This window comes from Bos taurus, chromosome 21 (assembly GCF_002263795.3).
Source record: "Bos taurus isolate L1 Dominette 01449 registration number 42190680 breed Hereford chromosome 21, ARS-UCD2.0, whole genome shotgun sequence".
In the NCBI taxonomy this organism is placed as follows: Eukaryota; Metazoa; Chordata; class Mammalia; order Artiodactyla; family Bovidae; genus Bos; species Bos taurus.
In genome coordinates this window covers 58,199,844-58,222,546 of record NC_037348.1, presented here as the reverse complement: position 1 = coordinate 58,222,546, position 22,703 = coordinate 58,199,844, and the positions used below count along the sequence as shown (strand labels likewise).

The window sequence follows — 22,703 nt, the reverse complement described above, 5'->3', positions numbered from 1 at the left end:
TGAGAGTATCGGTACCATTCTGAAAAGTTTATTTTAAAACTATTCTTAGATGAAAAACCAGACATTGTATAGCATGATACATAGGTGGCAGTTAACCAGGTTTGTTTTGGACAAACAGGAAGGTACTCAGAATCTCCACAATTTTCCCAACAAGCACAGAATTAAGTGTGTAGATAACATTCGGTCTGTAGTAGCTTTGCCAGCATCCCTTCAACCCTAAAGATACTTTATGATAAACTATCTATCAAAATATCAAAAGATAGTTAGTTACCCTCTACCAAGCTGAATATGATCCTCTAAAGAATGGAAATCCTCCTTTCTCTGAGAGATAGAAATGCATGTGAGAGTTGCAAAGAATCAGAAATGGCTAAGGGGATGAGTGAATGATGGTGGCTTAAATGTATAACCTTTTAAAATGTAAATGAAATGTTTTTCCTAGAGCAGATATATATGAAAGTAATATTTCTATGTGTAAAAACACATACAAATATAAGTGCTATGCATCATTCTATTCATATTGGCTCTCGGGGGAAAAAGTGCACACCCCTTGGGTAACAGGATGCTTCTTACTGGACCATAAGTTAACAGGATTAAAAGTCATCTGCCAATTTGAAAATTGAAAGAATTGCCATGTCAGGGACTCACACACCTGAGTGTCTGGGGTGAAACCCTTGGAGCTTTCCAATCATAATTACATCAATCAGGTCCAGTTAGAGACACCTCATTTTTTACCTTGTCCACCTGTGATAGACACTTGCACACGGCCCTTCAACGTCAGAAGTACCCACCTGGCGTCTGTTCGGGTGTCCCACCGAGAGCTGGAGCAGACTGCTCATGCCTGGTCAACCTCACAGCTTAAAAATCAACAACAACTCTATTTAAATAAGCATTAAAAACAACTTGAGCCTAGAAAACATACTCAGCGCTAACTGCATTGGATAGCAGGAGCAAGTTGTGCTTTCTTATTTGTAATTAACATCACAGACAAGAGGTTTAGTCCTAAAAGTTTTGTGGTTTTCTTTGAATCTAAAGAACATCCTTCAATGTGGCTTCAATTCTTATCCTTCAAAAATCGTCATGTGAATCAATGAACAAGAAATATCAATAAATAAACTTTAGGTCCCAAACTGATTAGTTAAATAAAAGAGCTGGGAAATTCATATAGAAATTGTAATTTACTTAAGTACTGTTTTCTAGGATCTGCTGCAGTTTCACCTGGTCCTGATACTGCTAGAGGTTATTCTTAAATGGCCATCTCTTATTATCTTTGCTGCCTGAAAAGCTGAGTTATTGATTGCTTAAAGGGCTTTCAATGACTCTTCCAAAGTTCAAAATACCACATTTCCATAGCTTGTCATAAAATAGAGAAAATGCAATAAACAAAATAAAATCATATTTATGATCAAAAATGGTTATGTCACATAAAGCTGTCTTCTAAGAAATGCCAATGAAAAAGCAAACATTTCAGCTTCTGACAGGATAAAAAAATATGTTTTATGGTGCTATTAACTTCACGACAGTTATTTAAAAATTAAATCATTTCATAAATGTTACATTTAATGCACTCATTCACTAATATGATGACAGTTATGATTTTTAATTATTTGTCATTCGTGAGCCATTGCTAATCGTTACAGTTCATCTAGTTATTTGATAATTTTTTGTCTTCTTTAAAACTACTATATAAAGAAAGACCTTTGGAAAACAATAATATATGGCTTTTTTTTTTTAGATGGCAATGATGTTTATTTTTATTTATAAATTATCTAGTGAAGTAGGGCAGACATTCAACTTCTCCTCAGCCTGATTTTTTCTTTTTTTGAAAACACCATTGTTATTGGTTTCTGGGAGTCTGCTGGCTGCCTTTGTCATGCATTCCAAATTTCCACTCTCCCCTCTTAGTTGCCCTGGGTCTTGTCAGAGTTTCATCCAGGAAGCTCTTAGGTTACGATACTAGTGGTGGAAACCTTCATATTCTAGGGCTCAGGAACAAATGCTTCTTCTGCATTTCAGGCCATGCATCAGTGGATTTGCTGCCTTCTAAGTCTCAAAACAACCCACTGCTGGATCAGGGCTTTGCTTCACCAGCAGCCGGGAAAAGCCATCCAGGGCACCGATACACCTGGGGGGACCCTCTAGGGAACGTGAAGGTCAGTGCAACTGAAGGGGCTCAGTTTGCTAAGTACATTACTCTCTGAACATTCAACAAGACAGGTCAGCCTCAGAAAGACATCAAACAGATTTAAAGGGAGGATGGAAGAAGATACTCAACGGATTTTGGAGGTTAGGGTCTCGGGGAGGGAGAGCGCCCTCTTGGATTCCGCGGGTCCTTTCACGCTGTCTCGGAGGGAACGCACGCTTTTCTGGCGGTTCCTTGCAAAACGAGCCCTCTTGATCTTCCACAACGCGGCATCACTGAGGTTAGCGACATTGGTCCTCACAGCAGTGATAGCTTTGCAAAAGGAATTAGAGGCGATCATTTTCCTTAACTAGCTAAGTTATATACAACTATTCTGAAACAATCCATATGCATATATTTTCAATATTAAAAATCATTTCCATGGATACACTTCTCATTCATCTGTCTCCCTCTATGATAAGATTTATATTTTAAAAAATGTAACTATTACCTGTTTCAACTATCACTTATCATTTTTCTGTTTAAATTGTAAAGTTAAACTATCTAATTTTATCACTGGATAAATAGTCGAGTGACCAAAGTCTTTCCTCCATCTATTTAGAGCTGCAGGTAACTAATTACTAAGCAAGGAAGTGTAAATTTACAAAGTACAAATAAATCTCACAAAGTTGCTCACAAACATAAACAGATGATTGAATAATATTTAAGGAACACAGAGTCACAAATGGTTCTCATTGGTCCTCAAATAAATGAGAATTTTGATGTTGAAGTGCCAGAAAATAATTAACCTGCAGACTACAACAGTAGATATTCGATAAACATTTGATGAACTGAGTATATGAAGTCAAGGTAGTTTCCATAATGGGAAATGAAACTACATGCAGAGAATCCAGCTTATCCAGCAAGCACAGGAATGGGAACTGACTTTTAAAGCAAGTTCTTTGTTTTGCTTACTTGTAGGAAAAGGAAATTCTTTGTTACAATCCAAATGTAGCTGAGCTTCCAAAGAAAGCGTTTCAAATCTGTTGACAAAGAACTCCCAACTCAAAGCAGGAATATCTTGCTTGAGAAAATGTAAGAGTAAAAGCTTGCTCAATATTGTGGGTCGATCTTTAACCACAGTATCAAACTGGAAGTCAAGACAAAGACACAGACCCTGGAGAAAAGGTTAAAAAAAAGTCAGATGTACATACACTAAGCAAAGTGAAATAAGGCAGCCTCCTCAATACACACTTATAACGGAGAATGATTCAGTTGAAATCTTCTTGGATTGGGTTTTTGGTAGGGGAAAAATGTGGGAGAGAAGTTTCATCTAATCATTGAATATCTCTTGAATTTTGACTCAGAAATCTGAGCTACATGTATATTACTGATTTTTCTGATACATTGTATAATGACCACTTACTCCGAATACTCAATACTATAAACGACTTTCACCGTCTACTGTCTATGTGTATTCTAAAATGTAGTTTTGGAAGTATGATTCTCTTAGTAGACACTATGGGCATTAAAAAAAAATTGGTTTGAGGATATATGGATTAAGTGGTTATTATACAATGTATCAGGAAAAATCAATAATATACATGTAGCTCAAATTTCTAAGTCAAAATTTAAGGAATATTCAATGATTAGGAGAAATTGCTCTCCCACACTTTTTTTTCCTACCAAAAAGAAGATGCACTTCCACTTACTAGCCATGTAACTCTGAAAAAGTTACTTAACCTTTCTAACTCTCAACTTCTCTATCTGTAAATTTGGAACACACAAGAGGTTATTGTGAGGATTAAATGAGGTAATACATGATGGAACACTTATAATACATTGCCCTGGAAATACAATACATGTTTCACAAATTTTGGTTCTTCCCATTATTGTTACTTTTAATAATAACAATATGCTAATGTGGAAAAACAGCAGAACAGGACTTTGGAGGGTCTAAACTTGGTTCTCCCCTGAATTCACTCTGTGTTCTTTGAAAAGCCACATTATCTCTCTGAGACTTCATTTCTTCAAGTATAAAATAAAGGTACCAAACAGGATAAACAATTCTCTCCAGGTCTCACATTTCATGTCTCTCTGACGTTAATTTGTGGCATTTTGTTTCAGCAGCATATTTACCTTCTCTTATTTTGCTCTGATCTATATTATCATTCATCTGATTTCTCTTAGCATCTAGCTTTAATGACAAGAACTTCCCACCCTGGGGCTTCCCAGGCAGTTCAGGTGGTAAAGAGTCTCCCTGCAATGCAGGAACCTGGATTCGATCCCTGGACCAGGAAGACTCCTGGGGAAGGAAATGGCAACCCACTCCAGTATTCTTGTCTGGAAAATCCCATGGACAGAGGAGCCTAGCAATCTGCAGTTCATGGGGTTGCAAAAAGTCAGACATGACTGAGCGACTAACACTTTCACTTTTCACTTCTTCCCACTCTGGAGTCAGTTGAATGGTAGAAAATAAACCAACCTAGCTTAAAAGTCTGCCACATACAAAAAATTATACAATACTGCATCTGGCAGAAATGATAGCAGCACGGGGACAAAAACTGAAAAGAAAGAATCAACAAAGAAAACAAGAGGTCTGTTAACATGTTGTGGTTCTAGGATGTTGTTCCCAATTAAAAAATTTCCAGTGTCGAAACTGGAAGCTGAGACTAGTAAAGACTTCCTTAGACATATGTTCTTTGAGAATTTGGAGAGGGACATGCAGGAATACAGCACTGAAACTTTTAATACTACAGAATGTGGAAAAATATACAGTGCACAGAATGTTAGCACACAAAATGTGAAATGTTAAGTTGCAAAGCCTCATGACAATCAAGAAGTCTACAGTTATGACCCAGGACAGTGACCTCAGGTTCATTCCCTGGATTCAATGGCCATGATAATGACTAGTCTATCTTTCAGTTATCACAGGGGTTTATAAGAATCAAAGGGAAAAATGCAGGATATCACTTAAGAAAGGATAATGTGCTATACAAGGATGGAATAAAGTAGTTATTATGAAGTTGTATTGATATTATATTGAGAAGTAAAGTTGTCACCAATGAGTAAATATCTCTCAAAGTCCTTCTCTGAGCAGAAAAAAAAAATTCTGGTGTTATCAGCAGCAGCAGCATTTTGTGTGTGTTATGTGACAAATGACTCAGTGAGTTGGTACAGAAGAGCAGAGTGCCATATGCGGAGCAGACAATGCCCATCACAGGGCAGGAACATCACCTGCAGTGCTGGCCTCTTTATGGTGTCAAGCAGGAGACCGGCCCTCGTAGCCACAGCTGGGTTGACGTCCTCCACAGCTGTCAGGAAGCAGCAGAAGGCGTGTGCCAGGGAGTATTTCAGTAGGTGGTTTTTGGTCACTGAGTGAATATCCAGAAATCTACAAATTACAGCCACTTTTTCCACTGCAATATCAAAGGCACACAACAACAAAAAATGACATTTATTTAGACAGTCTGAGAAATGAATCCACAGAGGATAAAGTTAGTTCGGGGTGCCCTCATACGGATCTTAAACACCAAGAGGAAATTTCAATGCCACCCTTCTTGAGTGTTCTGCTTTATCTGTGTGGCAGAGAGCATTTCTACTCAGTGCAGTAGTTTTCTGCCAGGCAGCCTTGATTTAGTTCTGGGTGTTTTTTCTTTAATGCTCTCTACTTTTGTTGAACTTCCAATCATATTTCAAACTCTTCAAAATGCCTCTATGTTCATTTCCTTGTCCATTCTACAGAGATTCTGCAGACATGTTCTACAGAGGCTCTGCAGACCACACAGGGAGACGGGACGTGCCCGCCAGGGCTAGCTCTAGGTTCTTAGCATGTCATGAAGTGATATGACAACCACTTCCTGGGGCTACAGAAGCCACATATTTCTTCCATGAAATAGATGCACCCTTACTTGATAGCGTTCTAATTATTCTGCAAATCTATGTTGAATTATTCCAGCCACTCTTTAAACATAGCTTTATAAAAGTTATAGTAGCTAGTAAAGCAATATACTTCCATGCAAAGACATTTCAGGTCTTTATTTAAGCTGTTCCAGCAGCCTAGAAAGAATATTCCTTCTATTCTTTTCCACTTTTTGACACTCTATCATCCTTAAAGAGTTTGCTGCTGAAATTCTACTGATCTGTAAAGTCACTCTGACTTTCTAGAATGTCCTTTGCATCCCATGAACACCTGCAAAATTACAACTCACTTACCTATGGCATTTGTGTGTTCATATATAGCTATATGACATATTTCTTGTTGTGATCTTGAATTACATCTGTACCTTTATAGTTTCTTAACCTCTTACATGTTTATATTTGGTCACATCAATTAAATTAGGAGCCTCTTAAGAGCAGGAATCTGTTCACATACTATTTTTGTTACTCCCATAGTACCTAGTACATATAGTACTTATTCAATAAATTCATAAATTCATTTATTTTATATATATATGTATATATAAAACTAAGATCATTCTACATTTGTTATATAAAATATACCTATAAATATTTTATATATAAAAAGCAGAGACATTACTTTGTGGACAAAGGTCCACATAGCCAAAGCTATGGTTTTTCCAGTAGTCATGTACAGATCTGAAAGTTGGACCATAAAGAAGGCTGAGCGCCAAAGAATTGATACTTTTGAATTGTGGTGTTGGAGAAAACTCTTGAGAGTCCCTTGGACGGCAAGGAGAACAAACCAGTCCATCCTAAAGGAAATCAGTCTTGAATATTCATTGGAAGGACTGATGCTGAAGCTGAAGCTCCAATACTTTGGCCACCTGCAAAGAGCCAACTCATTAGAAAAGACTCTAAAACTGGGAAAGCTTGAAGGCAGGAGGAGAAGGGGATGACAGAGGATGAGATGGTTAGATAGCATCACCAACTCAATGGACACGAGTTTGAGTAGGCTCTGGGAGTTGGTGATGGACAGGGAAGCCTGGTGTACTGCAGTCCATGGGGTTGCAAAGAGTCAGACATAACTGAGCGACTGAAGAGCTCATTCTAAGACAAAAGAGATCATTCTAAGTACTTGGGGGAGATGGAAGTAAATGGAAAAATGAACTGTTTCGGACTGAATGTTTGTGTCCCCTCCAAAAATTGATATTGGAGTCTTAATTCCCAATGTAGTGGCATTTGGAGGTGGGACCTTGGGAGGTAATTAGGTTTAGATGACATCATGAGGGTAGGCTCCCTATTATGGGACTGGTGAACTTATAATAAAAAGAAGGGAGACCAGAGTTCTCTCTCTCTCCACCATGTAAAGATATAGCAAGAAGGCAGTCATCTACAAGACAAGAACAGAACCCTCACAAAGGAACCCAATAAGCTGGAGCCTTGATCTTGAACTTCCCAGCCTCCAGAATGATGAGAAATAAATTTCTGTTGTTTAAGCCACCCAGTCTATGGTATTCTGTTATGGTTTCTCAAGTAGACTAATTATGTGAATGAGTCTCAGATCTCGACTTCAAAGTCAAGTCAACTAAAAGAGATAACACAAGTACAATTATAACAGAAATGTAATGTAAAAGGCTAGAACTGCCATTAACGAGGTAGAAATAAAATGCTACAGGAGATTAGAGGATAAAGAAATGACTTTCCACTGAACAAATAGAGAAAGTGAAACTCAATGGGGGCATTTGAAGACTCATGAAATGGAGGTGGCATTTGAATGGGACCTGGAATGGAAGAAAGATTCATTAGAAAAGACCCTGATGTTGGGAAAGATTGATGGCAGGAAGAAAAGAGAATGACAGAGGATGAGATAGGTGGTTGGATGGCATCACCGACTCTATGGACACAAGTTTGAGCAAGCTTCAGGAATTGGCAATGCACAGAGAAGCCTGGCATGCTGCAGTCCATCAGGTCACAAAGAGTCAGACGCAACTGAGTGACTGAACTGAACTGAACTTGAATGGAAGAGGACTTCAGAGGGAGAGCACAGAATGGTCAACACATGGATGAAGAAAAGCAAAAAGCAATGGAGAAATAGCAATGGTATATGTAGAAAGAAAAGTGAGAAATAAGGCTGCAAACACTTGCAGTTAGACCATGGGAATCTTTGAATGTCTGTTTAAGGACTCTGAAATTTATTCTCTAGGCATCTAAAGACCTATTAAAACTTTTTGCGTAGAAAAGCAATATAATCAGATATTTATCTGCTTTATTTGTATTCAAATGTCTATAAAATGTTGTCAATACCATGTAGTCTTTTGCTAGAAAGTTTTACTCTAATTTCATACAACATCATATGCTGTCACATAAATAAACCAGCCCTGGGATTCATGGGACATTAAAAGCAAGAACTCCTTGAGGGGATCAGATGTTAGGGAACTAAACTCAAGGTATAATAATTAACTCACCTGATGGAACTTCCATTTCTCTGCAAAATTTCTGAGACACTAAAATATACTGCAGATGGTGACTGCAGCCATGAAATTAAAAGACGCTTACTCCTTGGAAGGAAAGTTATGACCAACCTAGATAGCATATTCAAAAGCAGAGACATTACTTTGCCAACAAAGGTCCATCTAGTCAAGGCTATGGTTTTTCCAGTGGTCATGTATGGATGTGAGAGTTGGACTGTGAAGAAAGCTGAGTGCCAAAGAATTGATGCTTTTGAACTGTGGTGTTGGAGAAGACTTGAGAGTCCCTTGGACTGCAAGGAGATCCAACCAGTCCATTCTGAAGGAGATCAGCCCTGGGATTTCTTTGGAAGGAATGATGCTGAAGCTGAAACTCCAGTACTTTGGCCACCTCATGTGAAGAGTTGACTCATTGGAAAAGACTCTGATGCTGGGAGGGATTGGGGGCAGGAGGAGAAGGGGACAACGGAGGATGAGATGGCTGGATGGCATCACTGACTCGATGGACGTGAGTCTGAGTGAACTCCGGGGGCTGGTGATGGACAGGGAGGCCTGGCGTGCTGCGATTCATGGGGTAGCAAAGAGTCGGACACGGCTGAGCGACTGAACTGAACTGAACTGAAAATATACCGAACCATTCTGATCAGGCACACTGTGGTGTGCCAACCCTGCTTGCTACCCCTTGAGAGTGGGAGTACCAGCAGATTAGAGTGACAGTGAGGCCAGCAGATATAAGACTAAGACACACCCAGGTTCGTTCCATACCCTGTTCCTCTAGGAACCTGCCATTCTAAGCACTAGGAATTACAAGCATCACTGCAGACTTGGTCCCTGATGTTTCAATGGCAAGAGTACAACAGCAGAGCTTCTCAAACTTCACTGAATTACCTGGAGAGAACTTGTTAGAAATATAGATTTCTGGCCTCACCTCCTAAAATTCTGATGCAGTAGGTCTAGGATGAGGCCCAGTAATCTGCATTTTAAGTGAACATTTCCAGGTATTCCATTGCAAGTAACCCATTAGGCTGACTACCATTCACACCAGAACCCCTTTGAGAGTAAACAGGGGTACAATTAATAAGCACTTCTGGACAACAGGCATTCACTGGGACTATCTTAGACAAACCTAGACAGGGTCAACCTACCTAAGGACCATCCTGAAAAATTCTATTATCAAGGAAGCTCAATTAAGTAGAGCCAACAAAGAACATTAGCAAGCAGGACAACACCTTCTAAAAAGAAGGGAGGAAAAGGAAGGGCCGGAAAGAGATATCATGACTGGACATCTGGTTTACCTGGTGAACCAGAGAGAATTTTTAAGCTAATACAGAGGTACCTGCTTCAAACCTCATCTTCCAGTCTTTGCTGTTGAAATTGCCATTTATGATTGTCCAAAAGATGTCAGCACCATGAGGAAGTGACAAAGCGTGAAGAAGGAGAGGAACTGCCAACGAAGACAGCTGGGAGAATTCAGATTTGACGACTCTCCACAGGCTGGGGAATCAAGAAAAAGCAAAGTGGTTACAGTTACAACAAACTTTCTAGAAATAAATCTTATTATCTTAATTTATGGGAAGTGTCGTTAACAGATGGCTGGTAGGGATGCTCTGATACACTCTTTTTCTATGTTAATTCTTTTTAAATGTTTGGCTGCATTCTGTGGCATGTAGGACCTTAGTTCCCCAACCAGGGATCGAACCCTCAACCCCCGCATTAAGGTGGAGCCTTAATCACTGAACTGCCAGGGAAGCCCTTTCCTATGTTAATTTTTTTTAAAGAAATTACTTATATATAAGAACACAGAAAAACGCTACCGGTTAACATTGCATGTTAACATAAAGTTTTAAACTGTATATTATAAATCCAGGTACATAAATGGACAATAACTGTTAAATAATAACTGATATTAGTTATGTTAAGATGATGAGGTGATAAGTGATTTTTGCAAATGCTCTTATAGTGAAAATCTGGAGAATTTTATTGGTTTTGTTTGCCTAGCATCCTTTTATTCTTATTCTAGCAAACAACTCTCTTCCTATTAAGAACAGCCTCTGTACCAACTGGCAGGGTTGTTAATCAAGTTCCCCCATCTTCTCTATCCCAAGAGTGAACACAAAGCCCAGACTGATCAGAATACTTCAATGTAATGAATAGAGTGATTAGTCCAGGGGTGGGCATGTAACCAAGCACGGGAATGCTGGCATCCTTTTCCAGGCTTTGGTATGTACTCTGAAATCTCAAGAATAAAGTGAGATGTGGCTCTAGAGCTGCCGGCCACCCTGTCCCACCTCACAGGGGCAGCCTGCTGAAAGCCAGCACAGAGGGAACAAGGCTAAGCAATGTGCAGGGAGGGAGAGAGGGGTGGGAGACGAGAGAGGGAAAACAAACAGAAAGGGGGAGGCATCCCTGGTAACACCTTAGGAATACTTGCCATTCCTAAAATCAGACCAATACTGCTCAAAAACACACCTTAGTAAGTTAAAGCAAAGTCCCTAACAATACATGCCAGAATAATCCTGAATGCATATTTTTAGTAATAATATTTTCAAATTTTTTATTCAGTTATCTAAAGTATGGCTTTTGTTTGTTTTCACTTTGGTTTATTCTGTTTTGTTTCCTCTTTGGCTCTAAAGTTAATACCAGAATCAACATGACATTTGACTTCCAAGCAAGACTATAAAGTTTTTTGCCACTCAGTTCATAGTCATTTCTTAGGGCAGCCTAGGAAACTAGTATATTTCCCCCTCCATCTTAGCTGAAACCTGACATCTTGCTGGTAACACAATTTCCCCTTAACCTCTCTATGAGTCTTCATCCTAGTCTTCACTAGCTCCACACAATCCTTGGTTCCCATGGCTTCCTCCAGGCCTTCTCTTACCAACCTCTTTCTATTGAAACCCATGCCATCTACTTACAGGGCCCTGTCCCCTCTCCCTTCCCTGCTGAATGTGGTCCCTGCTAGACTTCCTCCTCATCCAAGCCTCTGCCAATGTCTCTAGTGAATCCAGCCATGGTCTCACAGGTCCACCTCTTCCTCAGTCATGGTGGCCTTTATCTTACTCTATTGGGTGAGTCACTGACCTCCCCTCAGGAAGGCTGAGAACATTCAGTTCCCACCTCTGATCCTGACTTAGGCTATTTTTCCCTCTTTTCTATACTCTTCCCCCAAATGTCAAACCTCTTTTGGCTTCGCTTGCCTCCAGTTTTAGAAGGGATCCCAGAGTCAACCATTTTGATCCTCTGGAATTCCTCATCCCTCTGACCTTCCACCATAATCAAAGCACTAATTCCCACTCCTGAATAAACCCATTGCCTACTTTTATCCACTTTCAGGCCCCAGAGTACTGGTGAAAAAAATCCACAAATTCCTACATGCCTGGCGCATCACAGTTAGGTGCCAGCTCACCTCGGCAAGGCCCCAAGGCTAGTGTTTCTTTGATGATTTCTTGCTGATGCCTTACTGCTTCCCTTATGTAACCTGTTCCACACTTTTTCCATATTCTTCAAACTCCCAACTCAATCTTTATCGCCCCTTCCCTCTCAGAGGAAGACATCAGCATGTACTATTCTTAAGGTTCTAGTTACTTGTTATGATCCCCTTGACACTTTTCCTTTTCCTGCAAATGCATCTCCTTTCAAAGGAAAAGGCATCCCTCCTCTTTCTCCCCACCCTTGTTCTTGATCTCATGTGCCTGCCTTCCAGGACTTGGCTCCACCAACTACTCCCTTTCCTCTACTCCTTTCTATGGACCATAAATGTTCCAAACGTCTTTATTCAAAACACACTTGACATCCACTTCTTTTCCCCTCTAAGTGTCTGATCATTCCCTCCTCTTCAAACAAACTTTTCAGTAGGAAGTTCTGTATTATATCTTAACATTCCCAAAGCCTTTGCAAGCTCTTTGCACACCCTCAAATGCGGATGGTCCCCAGTGATCTCTTTTCTTCATGTGCTGTGCTGTGCTTAGTCACTCAGTCACATCTGACTCTTTGTGACCCCATGGACTGTAGCCTACCAGGCTCCTCTGTCCATGGGATTCTACAGGCAAGTATACTGGAGTGGGTTGCCATGCCCTCCTCCAAGGGATCATCGCAACCCAGAGATCGAACCCAGGTCTCCTGCATTGCAGGTGGATTCTTTACCGTCTGAGCCACCAGGGAAGCCCAAGAATAGCCTGTCCCTTCTCCAGGGGATCTTCCTGACCCAGAAGTTAAACCAGGGTCTCCTGCATTACAGGTGGATTCTTTATGAGCTGAGCTACCAGGGAAGCCCCTTTTCTTCATACTCATGCTATGAAAGTACAATTCTGACCCTGTTCATTGTTTCAAAATCTTCCAAAGATCTCCAAATACCATTAAGTAAGTAGTAGTAGTGTAGTCAGTCATGTCCGACTCTTTGCAACCCCCTGCCAGGCTCCTCAGTCCATGGGGATTCACCAGGCAAGAATACTGGAGTGGGTTGCCATTCCCTTCTTCCCGACTCAGGGATTAAACACGGTCTCCCACATTACAGGCAGATTCTTTGAGCCACCGTGACATGTCTATATTATTATAACTAGATCAACAAATGTAAACATTGGGCTTCCCTGGTGGATCAGTGGCAAAGAATCCAGCTACCAGTGCAGGAGACACAGTGCAGGAAGATCCCCTGGAGAAGGGAATGGCAACCCACTTGAGTATTCTTGCCTGGAAAATTCCATAGGCAAAAGAGCCTGGCAGGCTATAGTCCATGCGGTCGCAAAAGAGTCAGACATGACTTCAAACAACAACAAAACCTCTATTTTCAAAGGCCTTTCACTCTTGCGTCCCAACCTCCAGCTTCACTTTCCATTCTAAGTCACTTAAGTCATGTCCAACTCTGTGCGACCCTCTGGACTGTAGCCCTCCAGGCTCCTCTGCCCATGAGATTCTCCAGGCAGAAATACTGGAGTAGGCTGCCATTTCCTTCTCCAGGGGATCTTCTCGATCCAGGGATCCAACCTGCGTCTCCTGCACTGGCAGGTGGATTCTTTACCACTGAGCCATCTGGGAAGCCAAGTTAACCTGAACCACACTTTTGTTTTTCAATTATCTCATTTGCTTACATATTAAATGAGAATTATATTTTTTGACTTATTTCCAAGAACACTGTAACAGTTATTTTAAGGTTGTCAGGAAGAAAATAATTAGTAAATCTAGGACAATATTTTATTATTTTTCTCAAAATGCTTCAGGAATGTCTAAAAAATAACTTTTCAGACAATATATGGAGAGATTTAGATGCTTATTAGCAGTACTACTTCAAGTAAGATGTTGAGTCTTAGTTGTACTTGGTATCTATTAACTTATACCAATTGACATTTTTCTAGCATACACTGTATTCTTAAGTCATCTAACAATTAAAAGGCATAAAATAATCCTTATTTTGCCTTTTCTACTTCTACAGTATCTAGCAAATTACTATTCCTCATGTTGATATACTTAAAAAATTAGACTCTATAAAAGAAATGTAAGTAGTTCCTATAGGCAAATTAGTCTGTCCTGACTAAGAGAAAGAACCCAATGAATTGATAAGTCTTATTCTAACACTGATTTTCACAGATGAAATCTAAAATAGAAACAGACAAAAACACTATTAGGAAGACATACCTTGCAATCAGCATATGATCCTGAATATAGGCTAAAAATTGAGGATGATCTTTTCTAGCAATGTATAAACACTCTCCATGTAGACAGAGGATCTTCAGGCAATTGAGCATATTAAAAAGAATGTCTGGCTCTTCAAACTTAGCCATTTCCTATGCAAAGAATCACATGTTTACTGAGTTATCGCAAATGGCAATGCTACCAAATAAAATATTCAAATATCTCAAAAAACGTACCTGGAAAATGGTGTATATTAGTCTCAACGTTACTGGAAGCTGCTGGTGGCAAAACTTTCTTTCAGTATCATTCTTTATTGCTAGGAAGAAATAATTACACACAAGTTAGCACAACTCTTTTCCCCATCATTCATGAATTATCAAGACCATAAAATGAAGAGAAGTAAATATAGAATATATTAAAAATATTCATGTAAAGTGTTTCTTTGCTCTCCAAGTAAGCATATATACTTTCCATAATGCAAGTGAGGGAAAGCTAGATTTAGGATCCTCAGCTTCCAACTCCCACTGTGTATTCAGATATCTTTCATTCCCTGAAGCAACCCCAGCCCAGCCCTATGCTCCTGTGGGCACCTAGTTCCACTGATACCTGGAGGGGCCTAGGGCTTGGCTAGGTTTGCCTTCCTATTTGAAAGGGAGATAGTATAGTGTGAAAATGTTAATTGTTCAGTCATGTCTGACTCTTTACAACCTCATAGACTGTAGCCCGCCAGGTTCCTCTCCATGGAATTTCCCAGGCAAGAACACTGGAGTGGATTGCCATTTCCTTCTCCAGGGGATCTTCCTAACCCAGGGATCAAACCTGGGTCTCCTGCATTGAAGGCAGATTCTTTACCATCTGAGCCACTAGGGAATGCAGGTATTAAAGAGAGATGTGGGCTTCCCTGGTAGCTCAGATGGTAAAGAATCTGCTTGTAGTGCAGGCAGGGTTTGATTCCTGGGTCAGGAAGATCCCCTGGAGAAGGGAATGGCTGCCCATTCTGGAATTCTTCCTGCAGAATTTCATGGACAGAGGACCTGATGGGCTACACAGTCCTTGGGGTCAGAAACAGTCAGACATGACTGAGCGACTGAGCAACTAACACTTTTACTTTCTTTTTCACTTTCAAAGAGACATATGCAAGTTGTATTAACACCTAAGGATTTACCCCAGGATTCACATGTATCCTTTTCACACACGCACAGGACTTACTCTTGCACAAAAAAAAAAGGATACTTTTAAAGACTTGAGAATATTTAAGTGAGAACTATTCATGGTTTTATCTTCTTGTGAAGATCTCTAAAAAGACCTTTGCCTCTATAGTTGGGGGGGTAGGGGGGTGACTTGAGGAAGGTATATTGTAAGTGAGGCATGTCAGAGAAAAGAATTCACAAGTTAATTCTCAAATGTAGAAACTAGTGTAAAATGTTTTCAAATCACTATTATAAGTTTTGGCAATTCCTAGGATAGCCACTGGGAGTCAAACCATCTTTGTCTAGCATAAAAATTTTTTTTAGTATTTTTATGGAGAACATATCTGACTACTGTAAGAAATAGGTGCCAGGCCACAAAACAGGAAACAGGAAATATTCTAGAAAGAGGAGGAAACCACTGAACATATATCAATAGAGCGTTCCGCTAATCTCTGACAGAAGAGCTCAAGAACCCCGTCTGAAGACCCACAAAGCAGAAGCAGGACCAGGGTGCTCGGCAGCAGGGAAGGCGGGTCTTGGGAAACAATTCCTCCTCCCTGAGGAGACAAGTTATAACTGTGTCCTGCAAACAGCAGAGAGTAAGAGAAGGAAAATAGACCAGAAACTGTGACCAGAGCCTGAAGCAGTGTTTAGGGGAGGTGAATAGAGCAAATGTTTAGGTAAGTGGAGCTTATAAACAATTAAGCACAAGGGGAAGTATAATTTATAAAAATCAATTGCTTGATTTTAACCATTATTCAAATGGCAATTAATTGATTTGTGCACTATGTTGAGTTAAAAAAATCTATTTACACAGAAAGAGCACAGGTTATTAGATCATAAGTGAAATCCATCAACCTGCCAGACTTAAGACTGTACTAACAATCATCAAGACAGTGTGATACTGGCACAAAGACAGAAATATAGATCAATGGAACAAAACAGAAAGCTCAGAGATAAATCCACATACCTATGGACACCTTATTTTTGACAAAGGAGGCAAAAATATACAATGAAGAAAAGACAGTATCTTTAGCAAGTGGTGCTGGGAAAACTGGTCAACCACCTGTAAAAGAATGAAACTAGAACACTATCTAACACCATACACAAAAATAAACTCAAAATGGATTAACGATCTAAATGTAAGACCAGAAACTATAAAACTCTTAGAGGAAAACATAGGCAGAATACTTTGACATAAATCACAGCAAGATTACACTTCCCAGAGTAATGGAAATAAAAACAAAAATAAACAAATGGGACCTAATTAAACTTAAAAGCTTTTGTACAATGAAGGAAACTATAAGCAAGGTGAAAAGGCAGCCTTCAGAATGGGAGAACATAATAGCAAATGAAGCAACTGACAAAGAATTAATCTCCAAAATATACAAGCAGCTCTTGCAGCTCAACTGTAGAAAAATAAATGACCCAATAAAAAAATGGGCCAAAGAACTAAACAGACATTTCTCCAAATAAGACATACAAATGGCTAACAAACACATGAAAAGATGCTCAACATCACTCATTATCAGAGAAATGCAAATCAAAATCACAATGAGGTACCATCTCATGCCGGTCAAAATGGCTGCCATCACAAAGTCTACAAACAATAAATGCCGGAGAGGGTGTGGAGAAAAAGGAACCTTCTTACACTGTTGGTGGGAATGCAAACTAGTACAGCCACTATGGAGAACAGTGTGGAGATTCTTTTAAAAACTGGAAGTAGAAATAGAACTGCCCATACTACCCAAGAATCCCACTGCTGGGCATACACACCAAGGAAAACAGAATTGAAAGAGACACATGTACCCCAGTGTTCATCACAGCACTGTTTACAACAGTTAGGACATGGAAGCAACCTAGATGTACATCAGCAGACAAATGGATAAGGAAGTTGTGGTACATATACACAATGGAATATTACTCAGCTATTTTAAAAAAAGAACACATTTGAGTTAGTTCTAATGAGGTGGATGAAACTGGAGCCTATTATACAGAGTGAAATAAGTCAGAAAGAGAAACATCAATACAGCATATTAATGCACATACATGGAATTTAGAAAGATGGTAACGACGACCCTATAGGCAACCCAACAAAAGAGATACAGATGTAAAGAACAGACTTTTAGCCTATGCGGAAGAAGGCAAGGGTGGGACTATATGAGAGAATAGCACTGAAACATGAATATTACCATATGTAAAATAGATGACCAGTACAAGTTTGATGCATGATGCAGAGCACTCAAAGCTGATGCTCTGGGACACCCAGAGGGATGGCATAGGGAGGGTGATGGGAGCAGGGTTCAGGGTGGTGGGACACATGGATACCCATGGCTGATTCATGTTGATGTATGGCAAAAACCACCACAATATTGTAAAGTAACTACCCTCCAATTAAAATAATTAATTTTTTTAAAAAAGACTAAATCCACCATGTGGCTTTCAGAGAAAAAAAATAATAAGTGAAATCCATGCTTTCCTTAGGCATTAATTCCTGATAGAAACATGGCTTGGGCCTCAGCCTTGGCAAATAATTAGTAAATCTAAATAAACCCAGAGACGTAGGTTCTAGTCTCATCCCTGCCACTAACTAGTTGCACAATGTTCGGGTTACCAATTTCCAGTCTCCCACCCCAGGTACACCCAGGATCAAGGGTGAGCAGGCGGAGCTCATTTCACTGTGTTTGTGTTTCAACTCCTCAGATGACCCTGATGCTCCATTACATTTTGGAATCATGTTGAGCATAAAGTATAAATCAGGAGTGAACAACATGAGCTACATGACCACGAGCAAGATGCTCAACCATCCCGGATGTACTTCCCTCATCCACACAGTGAGAAGACTGACCTAGATCGGCAGGTTTCAAATCTCTTTCCATGAAGTCCTTTGTTGAAACAGAATCTTACGTAGAACTCCAACATATGAAATAGCACAAGACAGAGCGCCCTGGCTGAAGCAGGGTGGGAGCCTGGGTCTGCTCATCCTTTGCCCACATCTTCTCACCAACTGCCACCCAATTAAGGATGGTCAAAAGAAAACACAGAGATTTACAACCTCTAGTACACGCTAAGCAGAGAAGGCAATGGCACTCCACTCCAGTACTCTTGCCTGGAAAATCCCATGAACGGAGGAGCCTGGTGGGCTGCGGTCCATGAGGTCGCTAAGAGTCGGAAACGACTGAGCGACTTCACTTTCACTCTTCACTTTCATGCATTGGAGAAGGAAATGGCAACCCACTCCAGCGTTCTTGCCTGGAGAATCCCAGGGACGGGGGAGCCTGGTGGGCTGCTGTCTATGGGGTCGCACAGAGTCGGACACGACTGAAGCAACTTAGCAGTAGCAGCAGTACACACTAAGAACCAATGAAGCAGGTGATCTCAGGTGTTCCCTTTTCTAAGTGTCAACGGTTCTAAATAGTGTGAGTCAGCATTTTGTTTGTGTGTGTGCCAGTCCTGTCTGACTCTTTGCAATCCCATGGACTGTAGCCTGCCAGGCTCCTCTGTTCCTGGGATTCTCCAAGCAAGAATACTGGCGTGGGTTACCATTTCATCCTCCAGGGGATCTTTCCAACCCAGGGATCAAGCCCACGTCTCATGCATTGGCAGGCGGATTCTCTACCACTTTAGCCACCTGGGAAGTCAATATATTCACCCCTCAACTAACTATTTATATAGTTCCTGCTGAAGCAGTGAGTTCCAACCAAGCAGTCTGTACTAACAATGTAGTTACCCTGGTCTGATCAGATGCGCCATGAGCTGAAAAGGAGCCCCCAAAATAGTTATTTAATGTTTGCTGCTCACTGAAGGGGTGATGGAAAGCCCGTGCTTCCCAAACTTTGGTTCTGGGGAGCGGGTCCCCCAGGGGCCAGTTCAGGATTGTGGAAACAGGAAGATATAAATTCAGAGAGTGCCACAGTGCAGATCCAGAAACCAGGCTTTGCCAGAGAGATGTGAGGTCACACCCTAAATTCCTGAAACCCCTTCAGAGTTTGAAGAGCTGGAGATGATTTCATGCGGGCCAGTTCCTGCCATCTTGCTGCTCCCAATTAGCCTACACAGAGCCTTTAAGCAAACTAGAATGAGGGCATCCCTCTTCCCAGCTCTGAGCAGAGCCAACCAAGTAGCCTTAGAGTATGACTTGTACAGCTGCTCACGATGAGCCCATCCAAGGTCCCAGCCAAAGCCCTGGGGGCGCAGCTTTGGCCACCTCTATCCAAAAGCACCGTGCTTTGGCCAAATGACCTGAGTAGCTCTCAAGAGCGCTGGCCCCCTCCACTTGGTTGCTGTTGTATAGTCACTCAGTCGTGTCTGACTGTGACCCCACGGACTGCAGCACGCCAGGCTTCCCTGTCCTTCACTGTCTCCCCGAGTTTGGCCCTTCAACCTTAGTTCACAGCTGCTTCTCCGTAGAGAACACGATTCAGTGTGGAGAGGCTGCCTTCCCTGACAGGGTGGGTTTTGTTGCTCACAAGCTCCAGTTGCCAGGAACATGCTCAGGGACTTCTGCTCTACTAGAAGCACGCCCTGGATCTGTTCACTTCATAATCTTGAGAGAAATGGTTCATGTGCATCAGTCTGAACTTGCCCAAGCCTAGAGTAGGCTAAGCAACCCAGGTCCTGAATGTTCGTGCAGACTGGGTGGGATGTGCCCACCACTCCCAGTAAGCCACAGTCCACCTACCAGCATGTTCCATGGGCTCGGGGCGATTGCCAGGGTTCTCCTCACGCTTGTTCGCTGGATTCTCCTCCTCCTCACCTTCAGGGCCTATAATAAACTCTGGTCTGGAGGAAAGGAGGCTATCTTCAAGGCTGTCTGTGGGCTCCTGAAACAAACACAAACAGCCGGATGAGCAGCCCTTCAAGGATGTGAAGTCCCTCTTAGTTCAACAAAGATAGGTGAGCACCTGCTGGTCCCAGGCGCTGTGCTGAACCCCGGGGGAGCAAAGGCACTGCCTCCAAAGACATTTAGATCAGCTATTTTCCAAAACATTTTCATTAGCTTAAAATACATATGGAAAAAAAATCTTAAAAACATTGTTAAACTTCCTAGGCTAGCTTTCTCACCTCTGCTTTAATTCCTGTGATTGTCTCAATTACCTAGTAATTCCAACCCATGCTCATTTTGTTCACTAACAGTACTTAATTAGCAGAGAATAATAAGGGGTTCACATCAATATGTGTGTGTGTGCTCAATCGTGTCTGATTCTCTGTGACCCCATGGACTGTAGCCAGCCAGGCTCCTCTCTCTGTCCATGGGATTTCCCAGGCAAGAATACTGGAGTGGGTTGCCATTTCCTTCTCCAGGGGATCTTGTCAATTCAGCAGTTGAACCTGCATTTCTTGTGTCTCCTGCATTGACAGAAAAATTCTTTACCACTGCAGCACCTGGGAAACCCTCACATCAACATATTTGGATACAAATACTGGTGGCTAGGGGAAGTCACATTTTTCAGAGCAAGACATTTCTATAACATGCAAGTTAAAGAGAGCTAGGTACAGCAACCCAAGTGTTCATCAACAGATGAACAAATAGACAAAATGTAGCAAATACATACAATGGAATATTATTCACTCTTATAAAGGAAAGAAATTCTGACACACGATACAATATGAATGGACCTTGAGGACATTATGCCCGGCTTCCCAGGTGGCACTAGTGGTAAAGAATCCATCTGCCAATGCAGGAGACACAAGAGACGCGGATTTGATGCATAGGTTGGGAAGATTCCCCTGGGGTAGGAAATGCCAACCCACTCCAGTATTCTTGCCTGGGAAATCCCATGGATAGAGGAGCCTGACGGGCTACAGTCCATGGGATCACAGAGAGTGGGATGCAACCGAGCACTTGGGCACAAAGACATTATGCTAAGTGACATAAGCTGGTCATAAAAGGATAAATATTGTATGATTCCACTTATATGAGGTATCTATAGGAGTCAAAGTCATCGAAACAGAAAGTAAAATGGTATTCTCCAGAGTTAAGGGGAGGGAGGAATGAGCGTTATTGTTTGATGGGTACAGAGTTTCTGTTTTGCAAGATGAAAATATAAAGATTGGCTATACAACAATGTGAATATACCTAACACCACATCTGTATATCTATATATAACAAGCTGAAAAATGAGTGGGAGAGATTTGAAAAGAAAGAGAGAGAGTGTACATGCTGGGTATGGCTACTATTCAAAATATCCATCTCTAGTTATCCTCCTATTCCAGTTTTATTCTTTCTTTGAAGTTCCACCTTCAAATATCCTCTTTTAAAATCATCTTGTTTTAGGGGAAAGGTTGGGGGGAGTTTGGGATTAATATATACACACTAATATATATAAAGTAGATAATCAATAAGGACCTACTGTATAGCACAGGGAACTCAACTCAGTATTCTATAACAGCCTGTGTGGGGAAAGGATCTGAAGAAGAATGGTTATATGTATACGCATAATTTAATCACTTTGCTGCACACTTGAAACTAAACAATGCTGTAAATCAACTACACTCCAATATAAAATAAAACTTAAAACTTTTAAAAAATAAATAAAATTTTAAAGTATCTTCTTTATTTAACACTTTAACCAGTACAAATTTGAAGAATTACGTGATTGCCAGCTCAAAGCAAGCAGGTGAAGACTGATGGGATACACAAAGAGATACTGATGGGATACAAAAGAAGAAAAAACTCAGCGCTAAATTGGTGTCTGGGAAGGTTCTGAAAATATCCTTGCCAGCTTCAGTTTTGATGAGACGGGCCCTGTTCCTAGGTCACCCATGAACAAGATGTTAAGTCAAATTACAAACTGATTTCCATAAAATTCGATACAGTGCATACTGACTCTTCTGCATATACCCAGTAACTCACCTATAATTCTCTGTTAATGGCAATATCATCTGTTCCCAGACCACAAAACATGGATTTATCCTCAATTTTTCCAACTCTAAACACTAGCTAGGGACTTCCCTGGCAGTCCAGTGGTCAGGACTCGGCACTTTCACCACAGCGCACACAGGTTCAATTCCTAGTCAGGGAACTAAACCCTACATGCTGCACAGCACAGATCAAAAAAAAAAAAAAAAACCCACTAACTAAACACCAAGCGCTGTCAATTCTCTTTTCTAAAAATCCATCAGTCCCGTGACTTCTCTTCATCACCACCATCACTACCTTAGTTCAGGCTGCCCTGTCTCTTCCCTGAGTGACCAATTAATCTTCTGACTAGAATCCTGTTCCAGGTATCCAAATCCTCTTATCTCTCTCCTCCACTGGCAGAATTTCTCAAATTCATCAAATTATAGCAGCACCCTAATTAAAATTCTTCAGGATTCCCCCATTATCACTGAGATAAAATCCATACTTCTTAGTCTAGCAGACAGAGCCTTTAATAAATGTGATTATAAAATGGA

The 22,703-nt window shown here is 40.9% G+C and overlaps 1 protein-coding gene across 9 annotated transcripts in view; it reads right to left on the bottom strand.

Annotated features, from left to right (window-relative positions):
• The window catches only part of UNC79 (unc-79 homolog, NALCN channel complex subunit), a 299,827-nt gene that overhangs the window by 113,390 nt on the left and 163,734 nt on the right, over positions 1 to 22,703 (bottom strand). For 5 of the 9 annotated variants that reach the window (XM_024982113.2, XM_059879353.1, XM_059879352.1 and 2 more), the window contains 8 exons: positions 19,987 to 20,128; positions 14,352 to 14,431; positions 14,119 to 14,267; positions 9,827 to 9,984; positions 5,357 to 5,538; positions 3,095 to 3,296; positions 2,273 to 2,452; positions 789 to 854 (listed from right to left, as the gene is read on the bottom strand). In XM_024982113.2, coding sequence (XP_024837881.1) covers positions 789 to 854; positions 2,273 to 2,452; positions 3,095 to 3,296; positions 5,357 to 5,538; positions 9,827 to 9,984; positions 14,119 to 14,267; positions 14,352 to 14,431; positions 19,987 to 20,128 — 1,159 coding nt within the window. The remainder of the gene's footprint in view (positions 1 to 788; positions 855 to 2,272; positions 2,453 to 3,094; positions 3,297 to 5,356; positions 5,539 to 9,826; positions 9,985 to 14,118; positions 14,268 to 14,351; positions 14,432 to 19,986; positions 20,129 to 22,703) is intronic. The other 4 variants (XM_059879351.1, XM_059879354.1, XM_024982110.2 and 1 more) reach the window with 1 other exon arrangement.